This window comes from Vulpes vulpes, chromosome 6 (assembly GCF_048418805.1).
Source record: "Vulpes vulpes isolate BD-2025 chromosome 6, VulVul3, whole genome shotgun sequence".
Taxonomy (NCBI): Eukaryota; Metazoa; Chordata; class Mammalia; order Carnivora; family Canidae; genus Vulpes; species Vulpes vulpes.
In genome coordinates, this window is record NC_132785.1 from 104807644 (window position 1) to 104821421 (window position 13778).

Consider the following 13778-nt stretch of genomic DNA (forward strand, 5'->3'; position numbering starts at 1 on the left):
TTATATTTATCCAAGTGGTTATGGATTTAAAATAACAAATATTTAAGTACTAAGCTACAGAATTAACCACAAATTCTTTTGTCTAGCATACAAAATCCTCAATCTAACCCTAACCATCTTTCATGTCTTGTATTTTTTCATTACTCTTCCCTACCGCAATCACATAGAGTAAAATTTCAGAGTATTTTCTTGTTTCTACCTCACCCCCCACTCAGGTATATTGAGGTATAGCTGATATATAGAAACCGCACTTATTTAATGTGTACAATTTGATGAGTCTGGACATACACATATACCTGTGATATCATCATCACAATCAAGGTAATAAACACATCCATTACTTCCAAAAGATTCTTTATATTCCTATGATTTTAGGTTTTATTGTGTGCTAAGAACATGTCACAAAAAAATCCACTTTCTTACAGAGTTTTTAAGTGTTTAACGCCATCTATAGGCACTATGCTGTACAGCAGATCACTAGAACTTCTTACTCATCTTGTATAACTGAAACGTTATATCCATTTAACAATTCCCTATGCCCCCCACCCCTCCTCCATCCTCTGGCAACCACCACATTTTCTGCATCTGTTTGACTACTAAAGTTTGACTACTTCATATACCTCACATAAGTGGAATCATATGATACTCATCATTCTGCAACTGACTTACTTCAATTAACAGCATCTTCCAGGTCCTTCCATGATGTTGCAAATGGTACAATTTCCTTCTTTGTAAAGGCTGAATAATATTCCACTATATGTATACACCACAGTTTCTTTATTCATTTATCTGTGGTGGGACATCTGGGTTGTTTCCACATCTTGGCTATTGTGAATACTGCTGCAATAAATGTAAAAATGCTTGTATCCCAAATTTCAAGCTATACTACAAAGCTGTGGTAATCAAAGCAGTATGATTTTGGCATAAAAACAGACACATACATCAGTGGAACATAACAGTTCAAAGATCAACCACACATATACGGTCAATTAATTTACAACAAAGGGCCAAGAATATACAATGGAGAAAATGGGGAAAAGATGGTCTCTTCAATTAATGGTGTTGGGAAGACTGGCAACCACATGCAAAAGAATAAAACTAGACCACTATCTTACACCATACATAAAGATTAACTCAAAATGGATTAAAAACATGAACATGGGACCTGAAACCATAAAACCCTAGAAGAAAACAGGCTATTAGCTCCTTGACATCAGTCTTGGAGATAATTTTTTGGGTTTGATACCAAAAGCAAACCTATCAAAATCAAAAATAAACAAGTGGGACTACATCAAACTAAAAAGCTTCTGCACAGCAAAGAAAACCATCAACAAAATGAAAAGGCAACCTACAGAATGGGAAAAAATATTTACAAATATCTGATAAGGAGTTAATATCCAAAACATATAAAGAACTCCTACAACTCAATGCAGAACAACAAAACAAAAACCTCAAACAACCCAATTAAAAAATGAGCAGAGGAAATGAATAAATGTTTTTCCAAAGAAGACCTACATTACATTAAACAAGTACATTAAAAGGTGCTCAAGATTCTAATCATCAGGGAAATGCAAATCAAAACCACAATGAGATATCCCTTCACAAGTATTAGAATGACTATCATCAAAAAGACAAGAGATTATAAGTATTGGTGAGGATGTCAAGAGGGAACCCTGACACACTGCTGGTAGGAATGTAAACTGGTACAGCCAGTATGGCAAACAGTACAGAGGTTCCCAAAAAAATTAAAAATAGAAATACATGATCCAGCAAGCCCACTTACAAGTATCCAAAGGAAATGAAAACAAGATATTGGAGATAACTGCATTCCCATGTTTACTGCAGCATTATTCAAACAATAAGATATAGAAACAACCTACCATCTATTAAAAGATGAATGTATAAAGAAAATGTGGTATGAAATTGAATATTATTCAGCTATTAGAAAGCAGGAAATGCTGCCATTTGCAATAAAGATGAAACTTGAGGGCTATGTGAAATATACCAGAAAGAGAACATGAAATACTCTATGTATCACTTATATGTGGAATCTAAAAAGGCCACATTCATAAAGAGAGTAAAGTGATGGCTATCAGTGGCTTGAGTGGAGGTTGGCAGGAGAAATGGGAAAATGTTGGTCAAAAGGTGCAAACTTCCACTGATAACATAAATAAGTTCTGGGGATCCAATTACAGCATGGTGGCTATAGTTAATAACATATTATATACTCAAAAGTTGCTAAAAGAGTGAATCATAAATGATCTTGACACAAAAAAGAAATGGTAATTATGTGACGTGATGTGATAGAGGCTAGCTAATGCTATGGGGTCAGCTGACATTTTGCAATATATGTGTATCAAATCAACACACTGTATCTTAAATGTACATAATGCTATATACTAGTTATACCTCAATAAAGCTGAAAACAAAAACTTTATTACTAAGTATTTTTTGATGATACTGTAAATGAAATTTACCACAAAAACTGTATTACTAAGTATTTTTTGATGATACTGTAAATGGAATTTACCATCTTTAATATCTTTCTCAGGTAACTTTCTCAGATAATTTGTTGTCAGTATACAGAAAGGCAACCCATTTTTGAGTGACTGTGCATCTTACAACTTTACTGAATTTGCTGATTAGTTCTAACAGCTTTTTAGTGGAATCTTTAAGGTTTGGTATGTAAAAAATCATATCAGGGGTCATGTAAAGAGACACTTTTACTTTTTTTCCTATTTGAATGCCTTGTATTTCTTTTTCTTGCCTAATTTCTCTAGTAGAACTTCCAGTACTATATTGAGTAGAACTGTGCAAAGTGGATACTGCTGTCCTCTTTCTGATTTTAGAGGAAAAACTGTTTTTCATCACTGAGTTTGTTAGCTGTGGGTTTATCACATATGGCTTTTATTATGTTGAGGCACATTCCTTTCTTATTGAGTATGTTGAATGTTTTTATCATAAGAGTGTTGAATTTTATCACATGCTCATCTGCATCTATTGAGATGATCGTGTGATTTTTAATCTTTGTTCTGATAATGCAGTATACCATCAAGATTGATTTCAGTTATGTTGCACTATCCTTGCATTTCAGGGATAAATCCCACTTGATCATGGTGCATGATTCTCTCAATGTGCTGGTAAATTTGGTTTGCTAGTATTTCATCAAGGATTTTTGGATCTGTATTCATCATAGATACTAAATATAGTAGCTTTCTTTTCTTGTAGTGTCTTTGTCTTTGGTATTAGATTAATGCCCTCATACAATGAATCTGGCAATGTTCCCTTCCTCTTCAATTTTTGAAAAAGAGTTTGAGAAGGATTGGTGTTAATTCTCATTTATTTAAATGTTGGTAGAATTTACCTACGAAGTCATCTGGTCCTAGACCTTTATTCATGGAGAGGATTGTGATTACTAATTTAATCTCCCTACTCATTTTTGGTATGTTCAGATTTTGTTTCTTCATGATTCAGTCTGGGTTAAGTTGTACATTTCTAGGAATTTCTTAAGGTTTTCCAATTTTTTAACACATAATTAGATATGTCTCTTGTGATTCTTTTGTTTCCATCTCCTCTTTCATTTCTAATTTGAGTTTCCTCTCTTTGTTAATCTAGTTAAAAATGTGTCAATTTTGGGCAGCCCCGGTGGCTCAGTGGTTTAGCGCCACTTTCAGCCCAGGGCATGATCCTGGAGACCGAGGATCGAGTCCCATGTCAAGCTCCTTGCATGGAGCCTGCTTCTCCCTCTGCCTGTGTCTCTGCCGCTCTCTCTCTCTGTCTCTCATTAATAAATAAATAAAACCTTTAAAAAAGAAAAGTGTCAATTTTATCTTTACAAAACACCAACAGTTTCATTTTTTTCTAGAGTTTTTCTAGTCTATTTCATTTGTTTTTCAACTTATCTTTTTCATTTCCTTCCTTTTGCTAACTTGTATGTGAAAATTAAACAACACACTCCTAAACGACCAATGGGTCAAAGAAGAAATCAAAAAGGAAATCAGAAATTATCTGGAAAGAAATAAAAATGAAAACAAAATATACCAAAACTTACGGGATGCAACAAAAGCAGTACTAAGAGTAAAATTTATAGTAATAAATGCCTACATTAAAGAGAAAGAAAATTCTCAAATAAGTAATCTTAAATTTACAGATCAAGGAACTAGAAAAAGAACAACAAACTAAGGATTTCTGGTTTCTGAAAAATCTACCCATTATTATTATTAGTATGTCGACTAATTAATATGAATACTAATATCTCCATTAATACTCTTTCATATTTCTGGTTTTGTGTGTTGTTCTCATTTTCTAGATCAGCACTATCCAAAAGAAATACGTGAGCCACAAATGCAAGATGGTAGTTACATTTTTTTACTCTGCACCCCCCCCAAGTCTTTGAACCCAGTATGCACTATTTACACTATTTACACTATTATCACAGCTCAATTTAGACTGGCTGTGTTTCAAATGTTCTATAGTCACATGTGCCGAATGGATACTGTACTGTATAGGTCAAGGTGTTCTTCCCTCAGCCTCCCTCATATATACTACGTACTCGCTGAATGGTCAACCACAACTAACCTCCCACACTATCATGGTTGCTCATATCCCTACACACACTATAATTTATTTACTTATTCGACAGACACTATTTTATCTTCAAATGCAATTCATGAGAGTTCTCTAAATTGACTTCCCTGTCACACATTCCATTCTGACCTCCATTCCCTTCACCACATCACCATTCCAATAGCACATAACTCACACAGTGGAGTCAGGAAAAGGAGAAGGTGAGGCCTGTTCTAAAGTCATCCCAAAGTGTGAAAAATCTCATTTAATCTAAAACCAACCCGAAAATCTTAGTCCCCTCCTCCCACAAGAATAATAGTATACATGATCTTGTGTGTACAGCCCTGTATATATGAACTGAGACTAGGAGAATAACGTGCACATATTCCATCTCATACTTACTTCACTTCAGGAGCTCATTGAGTAGAATGGCAGGTGGATTTGCTATTACTATTACACTAAATAACATACTAGAATTCATATAACTTAATCACCAATATGATGGAAGTCTGTTTTTTACTCCTCCATTTATTATGCCAAACCCTTCACCTCAAATGTTCTGTTCTTTTTGTTACAGAAGTTTTTTGTTTTTTAAGTTTACTTATAATGTCTACAACCAGTGTGAGGCTCAAACTCACAACACTGAGAACAAGAGTCACATGCTCTACTGACAGAGCCAGCCAAGCACCACTTGTTAAAAAAGTTTTAACTAGTCTATCACTTAAGGACTTAGATATCTACTACATCAGGCTGAAAGGCAGCATACAGAATAAAAACAGCATGAGTTTCATATTCTAGTTTTTTTTTGTTGTTTTGTTTTTTTCACATTCTAGTTTAGTTACCATCTGTGACACTTTTAGCAACTTTGGAATGAGAATGCAGTCTTTATGAAGATTTAAAGAGAAAATAACCTTAAAGAGCATAAAACAGTGTTAATTCCATTCCCTTTGCCCACTTCTTCCATTAAGTCTTTGAAAACCTTTCCTTTGATTCAGAGACCCTTTTCTCTTCCCCAGAGACCATTTTTAACTAATGAAGAAAATAACTATTTTTAGGCCACATCTGAAACAGTTCTCAACTAAAAATAAATATTCCAGGAAAAAGTGTCAAATCAAAGTTAACCACATGCATTTTCATTACCTGCACAAATTTGGGTGGAAATTTCTGTCTAAGGTCTAGGAGTAAAGCATCCACACGTTGTCTCTGAAAAATAGAGCTTGGTTCTTCTTTCCTTTTGGCTTTAGGTTTGACTTTATCTATTAAAATATGAAGTCCAAATCAAAACACTGCCTAGTTTGGTGTCTTACATTTTACAAATCTTTATCCGCCATGAATATACTCAAATGTCATTATTTTTAATGGCTGCTATTCCAAAGCTTATCCCTCCAAATAAATTAAATACAACATACAGAAACAAGTGTTCTTAACTCTTCGTTCTTAAACGAAGTTAACATTTTAACATTTAAAAAACTGATTAAGTTTTTTAAGGATACTTCAGTTTTAATATGTAAGCATAGATAGACATTAAAATTTTCAAGGCTAAAGTTTTCCATAATTACCTAAATCCTATGTCAAATGATGTTACCCCTCTACCTACTATTAAGAATAAATATATTTGGAAGATCATTCATCTCACAGGTCTGAATTCCATTTAAAGGCTACTTTCCCTCAGTAATTTATTCTGAGTTGTTATTTCTCAAAGAAGGAAATTCAGAATATGGGTATACTGCTACAGACACATTTCCAGAATACAGAATACTTTTATTGTAAAATATGGTGCAGAACCAATAGCAGACTAGCAGCTATGGAAACTAGAGGTCCTGGCATCACAACAGGTAATAACATGGAAAGATCAGAAAATAAACTGGTCATCTGGAGATAAGGCTATAAAAGCATCTCCCCTACTTTGAAATACTAGGGAAATTGAGGTTCCAGATTTTAAGACACTCAACAGTTAGGTAAGCAGGATACATTAATCACTAATATCCTATGTTCCAAATATTTTATAACCTTGAATCAACTTACCAAAGATTAAGTTACCTACACATTAAAATTTGTCTGTTCCTATGGGAAAACTAGTGTTACCACATCTAGTTACAGGAACTGTAGCTATGACAGTGTCACCATCCTATGAAGTTTTATCTAAAACACACCTAGAGGGGCACCTGGGTAGCTCAGTGGTTGAGCGTCTGCCTTTGGCTCAGGTTGTGATCCCAGGGTCCTGGGATCAAGTTCCGTATCAGGCTCCCCACAAGGAGCCTGCTTCTCCCTCTGCCTCTGCCTCTGTCTTTCCCCGTGTGTTTCTCATGAAGAAATAAATAAAGTCTTTAAAGAAATAAAATCAAATAAAATATATAAATAAATAAAACACACCTAGAAATCAATAGCTGTTTTCCTAAAGAAAACAGCTTCAGTCTCAGAATTACCAAAAAGGGTTCTTAGAAGGTTCTACCCACCTTGCTCTTCATGATCTTTGAAGTGCCACCAATACCCTTTGGAAGGATGATATCGACAGTATGACATAGCTTCATCAAAAGCTGATTGAATGCCATGTACTGCAGTAAGCTTTTAAAAAGAACACAAATTCTGAATTTCTCATTAGATCAACTAAAATCTCCAAAGTAAATACCCACGAAATACTACATATGCGAGGGCAGCAATTTTCCAGTTTTTTTTTTTTCCCCCAGAACTTGAATCACTATATAGCTGGGGTTAAAATACGTACTTTCAGCATGGACTTGGCCCATAGTGACCAGTGTTCCAAGACATTTTAATAATCAACACTTCATGCCAACATATACAAGGGAGAGAAGCTTCTGTTGGATTCTTGGAAACAAAGTAGCTCGATGAAAAGTTTTCTTTAGTGTTTCAAGAATGTGAAGACACTTACCACCCTAGAGTTTATAACTGACCCCAAGTCTGGTGCTTGATAGATCACTCCAGCAATGATATAGTAATCAGCCAGTGGGATAACTGAAGCAGTGAAAATAAAAATATTCATGAATATAGCTATGCCACAAATAAAAATATTTTCATAAAAAGAACAACTAAAATTTGGTATTTTCCCATATTAAGGCAAGGTTTGGCAATTCCTATTTTTGTAAATAAATTTATATTGGAAAACAGCCATAATCATTCATTTATATTATCTAAGACTGTTATGACACTAGTTGAATAGCTATTACAGACACTCTGAAGCCCACAAAGCCTAAAATATTTATTCTCTGGACCATCACAGAAACAGTTTGCCAACTAGAGCAATGCTTCTCAAATTTGAATGTACATCTGAATCACCCGGGTATCTTGTTAGATTCTTACTCAGTAGGGATAGTGCATTTCTAACAAGTTCCCAAATCATCCAATGTTGTTATTAGTCAGTTACAGCTTGGGGAATAGGATCTCAGAGTGAGAGATTTAGCACCTACAATGAAGATATCAGATGCACTGAACCTGCCTCTGTGCCCCGTTCCTTGGTCCTAAGGAATAAAACAGCTGCTAGTGAAGCTGGTACCACCTTGTATCACTTCCCATAACCTGAACCCTCTCATCATGGAAATCTTGTTCCTGGCCTTGCCTTTGTTCTAAGGTTATTTTTTCCCTCTGGGCAAGGATTCTAGATCCTTTGTGTTTGAAATTAAATGTGGATTCTTAACTATGGAAGCACAGCTTCTCTATCAAGTCATTCTCTGGAATCAGTACCAGGCTGAAGGTTTTTCCTAAATGCCTTAATGAGGTTATCTAATGAGGAAATGCAGTTGGTCATTTCTGGAATAGTAACTAGCTCTTTGATTCAAAGTCAAATCTGAATTCTATACTCTTCAGTGTGATTTCTAAAGCAAGTTTATGTTTGATAACATAAGTCAGGTAAGAATTTTGGCTGAATGTGTCAATGAGGATTTTCAATGGATCCTCCAGGAATTTGGTACAACTGCATCTACCATGTATTTTTTAATAGAATTAGACATAGTGGACTGAGATGAGAAGTTACTTGGGATGTTCGAGGTTCCCAAAAAATATTCTCACAGAAGAGATGGCTTCAATGTATTGAGTTACTTTGTTAGTGCTTGGAGAGTTGTCCCTAGACTCTAGTGTACAAGCACAGAACTAGTGGAACTTGGCTTCTGAAACATTTCCTAAGTGGTAAACTTATGCCTGTTCTACTAGTGTGCCTCAACAATTTGTACAAACGATATTATAGTAGAAACTTCATTTCCTTCTGAGAGTCTGGAATTTTGGCAAGCAGAGGACTTTCAGCTTCTCTCCCCATGTGTAGAAGGTTCCTTATCTTTATTCCCTAATTACTATTTCCCAAGAGCAGAGGGGTGGACAATTGGATTAGGCACACCAACTCTCATTAGACCATATCTTCTCAGTGGGTTGGGGTCAGTGCTCATATAGTACATTTGTCACCTCCTCTTCCATCTGATGATAACTGAGAGAGAACAAGCATAAAGATGAAAGCCATCATACTGAGGATAGCAGGGTGCACAGATAGAAAGCACCTTAATTGTGATTCCAAATTAACCAATCCTGGGACTGCTTTTCCTTTGGACTTTTTGTTACATGAGATAATAAATTCCTTAACTTGTTAAAAAAAAAAAAAAAAAAAAAGATTAGCTCTCATAAAAATTCTGGACTCCGAGGAAAAAGGATTTCCCTAAACAGATAGGTTACACACCTAATATGTGTGTGGGGGCTGCTGGAAGGAGAATGCACTTGGTGTGTCCCCTTGCAAAAAGGAAAGCAAAGGAAGCTTACACATGGATTCCTACAGTCCCACTTGATGTAGCTTTTTCCCTTACTGATTCGTCAGTGGATCTTTACTGTGCTATCATAACAAATCTTAGGTATAACTAACAGAACCATATGCTGAATCTGCGGAGTCCTCTTAGCAAAGCACTGAACATGTATGTGGTCTTAGGAATCCCCAAAACAGAACCCAATCCAAAAAAGTAAGAACATGTAGCTCAGAAGGTTAAATAAATCATGGTATTTTAAGAAGAAAATTATGCCTCAAGTTTACACATTTTTACCTTGGGTAGGGGACTGCCGTTGTTGTTTCCGAATGATAAAAAGAATGGGCTCCTGAGCGTGTAAAAGGATGTATTCCACTCCAACCATTTGACTGAAAACAGAACAGACATCCAGAGATCTATGAATGCCCTACAAACAACTGTGTAGAACATTCAGATTATTATATAAAAGTACAGCAACACTGTAAACCAGATTAAAACTATGTTTGATATTAAGAACTAGCTGTCCAATAAAACTGGCTATTTTCCCAGGTAGGTGGAATATAGATAAAGTAAGATTTGATTTTTAAACAACAAAATTTCTCTACAAAAATTCACAATAAACTTAAATCTGAGTATTCACTCATGAAAGTACGTTGAAGAGTGTACCTTTCAAAAAAGACAACCAAAATACTGCAATGTTTCCTGAGACATATAAATATATGTAAAATTTAAAAATACATAGTACATGAAGACTATACATGCTTTGACCATATATTTCAACTATACATACTCAACTAGAAAACATCAAAAACCTTACCCTTGCCTCCGACAAATTTTTTGACCTGATGTATTATTTAAAAGCAAGTTGTCCTAATAGTCATAAATATCTGCCTCCTAAGAAAAGCTATTTAAAATACCTCAGAAATTTATCAAGAACCCCTCCCTGATATTAGGTGACAAATGAAAAACTATTGTACAATTGCTTCAGAAACTTTTGTGATAGCAATAAATTCTTAATTATTTAGCATCTGAAGTCTGAAGACTCTTACTTTGCAATCGTCAAGCTAAAACTTTGTCATACAAAGACAAATCTACTGTAAGTCAGACTATGGTTTAAGACATTAAATTTGATGTAAGAGACAATAAGGGAGTGCCTGGGTGGTTTAGGTTGGGGGTCTGCCTTCGGTTCAGGTAGTGGGTTGAGGGTCTGCCTTCGGTTCAGGTAGTGATCTCAGCGTCCTGGGATTGAGCCTCACACCAGACACCTACTCCACAGGGAGCATGCTTCTCCCTCTCCCTCTGCCTGCCGCTCCCCCTGCTTGTGCGCACTCTCTAATGAATGACTAAAATCTTTGGGGAAAAAAAAGAGAGAGACAATAAGTATGGTCATCTGGTAGAGACCAGTTGCATTGCTAAGATCACTAACTGGATCCGCATCTAAACCTCATAGGTATATTTTAACTGGACAGTAATATATGAAATTATCAGAAAAACCTTCCCAGGTTATCAGTGCCTACGATTAACTTCTTTGAATGTCAAATTTGTACAAACCTCCCCCAAAACTCCATTTCTTCCAAAACTTCTGCTCTGTACTTCACTATCCGTAGCTTGAAAGAACCATTCATTTCAAAACCTCTAATTGGCAAAGATGCTTGCTACCTTCTTACAATAACTTACTTTAAGTGTTCTAATGTCAGCCTCTGCATTTTGACCACCTCATTATTACACGTCCTGTCATAAAAAGGATTACTTCTTTCTGAAAAGTAATCCAGGACACTTCCACTGTTCAAAATGGGGATCCAGGAACTGTCAACCCAAGAGATTCCCAGCAGATTATCTATAGGAAAGAAACAAAATGATAAGGGATGAGAAAAAAGAAAGCCAATCCAACATTATTTATGCATCTAATGCAGGAGGCACTATGAATATAAAAATGACATAAATCTTAACCTACATACTCTCACAGAAGACCTAAGTGTGCAAGAAAGCAATGACAAGATGACGCGACAAGTGCTATAACAAAGGCATGAATAAATGTGTTATCAGGGCATAATGGAGGGAGAACACCTTACCTGAGGGAATAGGAGTGATTTTTCACAGGGTAAGGAGGAGGCAGGTTTTGGCACTACATACTAAAAAATAAATAGAAGCTCATCATGTACCAAAAGGGGGCAAAGTCATTCCAAGCAGAGAGAATGCACATACAAAGGTAGAGAAATACAGATGTATCTGGTTAGAGAATAGTTTGATTAGGTGAAGTGAGAGGACTTGAAACCTAGAAAGATCTCAAAAAAAAAAAAAAAAAGAAAAGAAAATCCTGAGTTTTCATATGTTCAAAAATTTTCAAACATGTATCCCAAAGGAAACACAGTCAGAGCCACTAGTTTGAGACCTCCCAATTAGGGACAGAAATCAGTTAGGAAGCTTATACAGAGGAGATAATGGTGTAAAAGTTATAAAGCAAATGAGAAGTAGAATGCCCTTAATTTCAGCCATACAATTTCATACTTCAGAATAGAATTAACTCTTCCAATTTTTCAAAATGCAAAAAGGAAAAAAAGACATGGTAAATAGAACTAGAGAGCTTTAATTCATGAGCTTTTATTGGCTACTGACTGCAATAATGTTTCATATTACTGACAGTACTAAATCCCACTAGTACAGTTTATGCCTTTTTAAAAAAAAAAAAAAAGTAGAGAACCCTTTCATTCTCAAAAAGGTGTAAGTTTAGCAGAAAATTTAGTCATGCTAGGTTGAACTTATTTCAAATGTCAATACATCTACAAAGCCTTTCTCTACTTTGCAAGACAAAAATAATGGCTTCTTTCTCTAAGTTCTCACAGCAATTTTTATGCTTTTATTAATACTCATCATATTATAACCCAGAAATACAAATGTGTTCCGACTTTTTAGAAATAATAAGAATTAAAATAGAAACAAATACAGGTTAAGAGTCTTGATACAAGTTTAATAAGCTTTGTGGGAGCCACCACAACAGTAAAAAAATAAAGATATTCACAGGCGCTCTCTCAGTCTCATAAATTTTTCTCACTCTCGGTAACAGGTCACTTCCACGATACCTCCTCCCAACCTGGAGGAACCTGGACTATTTGAAACTAAGTTCTCACGCTTCAAGCTATATTTTAAATACCCTTTCGTTCACTCTTTGGAATCACAGAGCACAATTCCTAGGTTGGTTTGTTGTTGTTTTTACGAATTCACTGAAAAAGATGCGTGTGCACGTATGGCCTGATACGGAAACCGAGTAGCAATTAACGGGTTGTGCCTCTCTGTAGAGGCATTTTTTTTTTTTTACGATTGTATTTATTTATTTATTCATGACACACACAGAGAGAGGCAGAGACACAGGCAGAGGGAGAAGCAGGCCCCATGCAGGGAGCCCGATGCGGGACTCGATCCTCCGTCTCCAGGATTAGGCCCTGGGCTGAAGGCGGCGCCAAACCGCTGAGCCACCGGGGCTGCCCTCTCTGTATTTTTTTTTCTTTTCTTTTTTTACTGATTAAACAAATAACTGAGTACCTTTCCAATTCAGCTGCGAAAAAGGATCCCTGCCCTCAATAGTGGGGGTTCGATGGAAGGTATTACAGACTCAAAAATAAAGCTTACAGAAGAAAATCTTAGGGATTCCTGCCCAAGGACGCGGGGGGCGCAGGGTCAGGAGTAAGGCGGCCCCCACGCCCAGTCCCCGGAGATGAACCAATCACGTCATCACAGCCCACTCTCTGCCCAAAGGCCGTCCCTCCACCCAGGCAGAACCACCCCAGTATCGTCGTAGAGAGATGTCTGCAACAATACTGCAGGCCTGACGGCTCGGGACCCAGAGCTGCTTCCAACTCCTCGGTTTTGAAGCTTGTAAGAGACCCCTGAGGAGCCGGGGAAAACGATTTTTCGCCAGATTGGAGCCTTGGGTCGTCTGCAGAAACCACTCATGCGCGCTTGGGAGTCACCACAAAGGAACCTGGATCCTGCCCCCGAGAGCTATAAACCCCCAGCCCAGGCCCCCAGCCAATCAGGAAACAACGGGTAACCGCGCAGGTTACCTCGGATATCCACCGCCGCCATAATTCCAAAAGCGCTCACGGCTCCTCCTTCCGGCGCCCCGTGAACGTAACAGCTCAGACGACGGAAGCGTCGCGCTGCGGACCGCAGGGACCGGCAGGAACGTAAGGAGGGGCGGAGACTGCGCCGCCTGGAGAGAGGCCTGAGAAGGAGAAGGGGGCGGGGCCGGCCGGGGAGGCGGGGCTGGGAGTGGGAGGGGCGGGGCCGGGAGATGGAGGGGCGGGGCCGGGAGAGGAGGCGGGGCTGGGAGCGGGAGGGGCGGTGCTGGGAGCGGGAGGGGCGGGGCCGGCCGGGAGGCGGGGCTGGGAGAGGGAGGGGCCGGCCGGGGAGGCGGGGCTGGGAGAGGGAGGGGCGGGGCTGGGAGAGGGAGGGGCGGGGCTGGGAGAGGGAGGGGCG

General features: G+C 37.7%; 1 protein-coding gene across 3 annotated transcripts in view; it reads right to left on the minus strand.

The window, feature by feature from the left end:
* The window catches only part of MED6 (mediator complex subunit 6), a 64281-nt gene that overhangs the window by 11755 nt on the left and 38748 nt on the right, over nt 1-13778 (minus strand). Inside the window, exons 1-7 of one of the 3 annotated variants that reach the window (XR_012002223.1) lie at nt 13364-13530; nt 10980-11139; nt 9600-9691; nt 7457-7539; nt 7023-7131; nt 5707-5822; nt 670-840 (exon numbers count right to left, since the gene is read on the minus strand). Coding sequence is in view for 2 of the 3 variants with exons in the window: in XM_026008497.2 (XP_025864282.1) it covers nt 5707-5822; nt 7023-7131; nt 7457-7539; nt 9600-9691; nt 10980-11139; nt 13364-13385 (582 nt within the window). In the remaining variant the exon portion in view is untranslated. Of the gene's footprint in view, nt 1-669; nt 841-5706; nt 5823-7022; nt 7132-7456; nt 7540-9599; nt 9692-10979; nt 11140-13363; nt 13532-13778 lie in introns of those variants that run through there. The other 2 variants (XM_026008497.2, XM_072761863.1) reach the window with 2 other exon arrangements.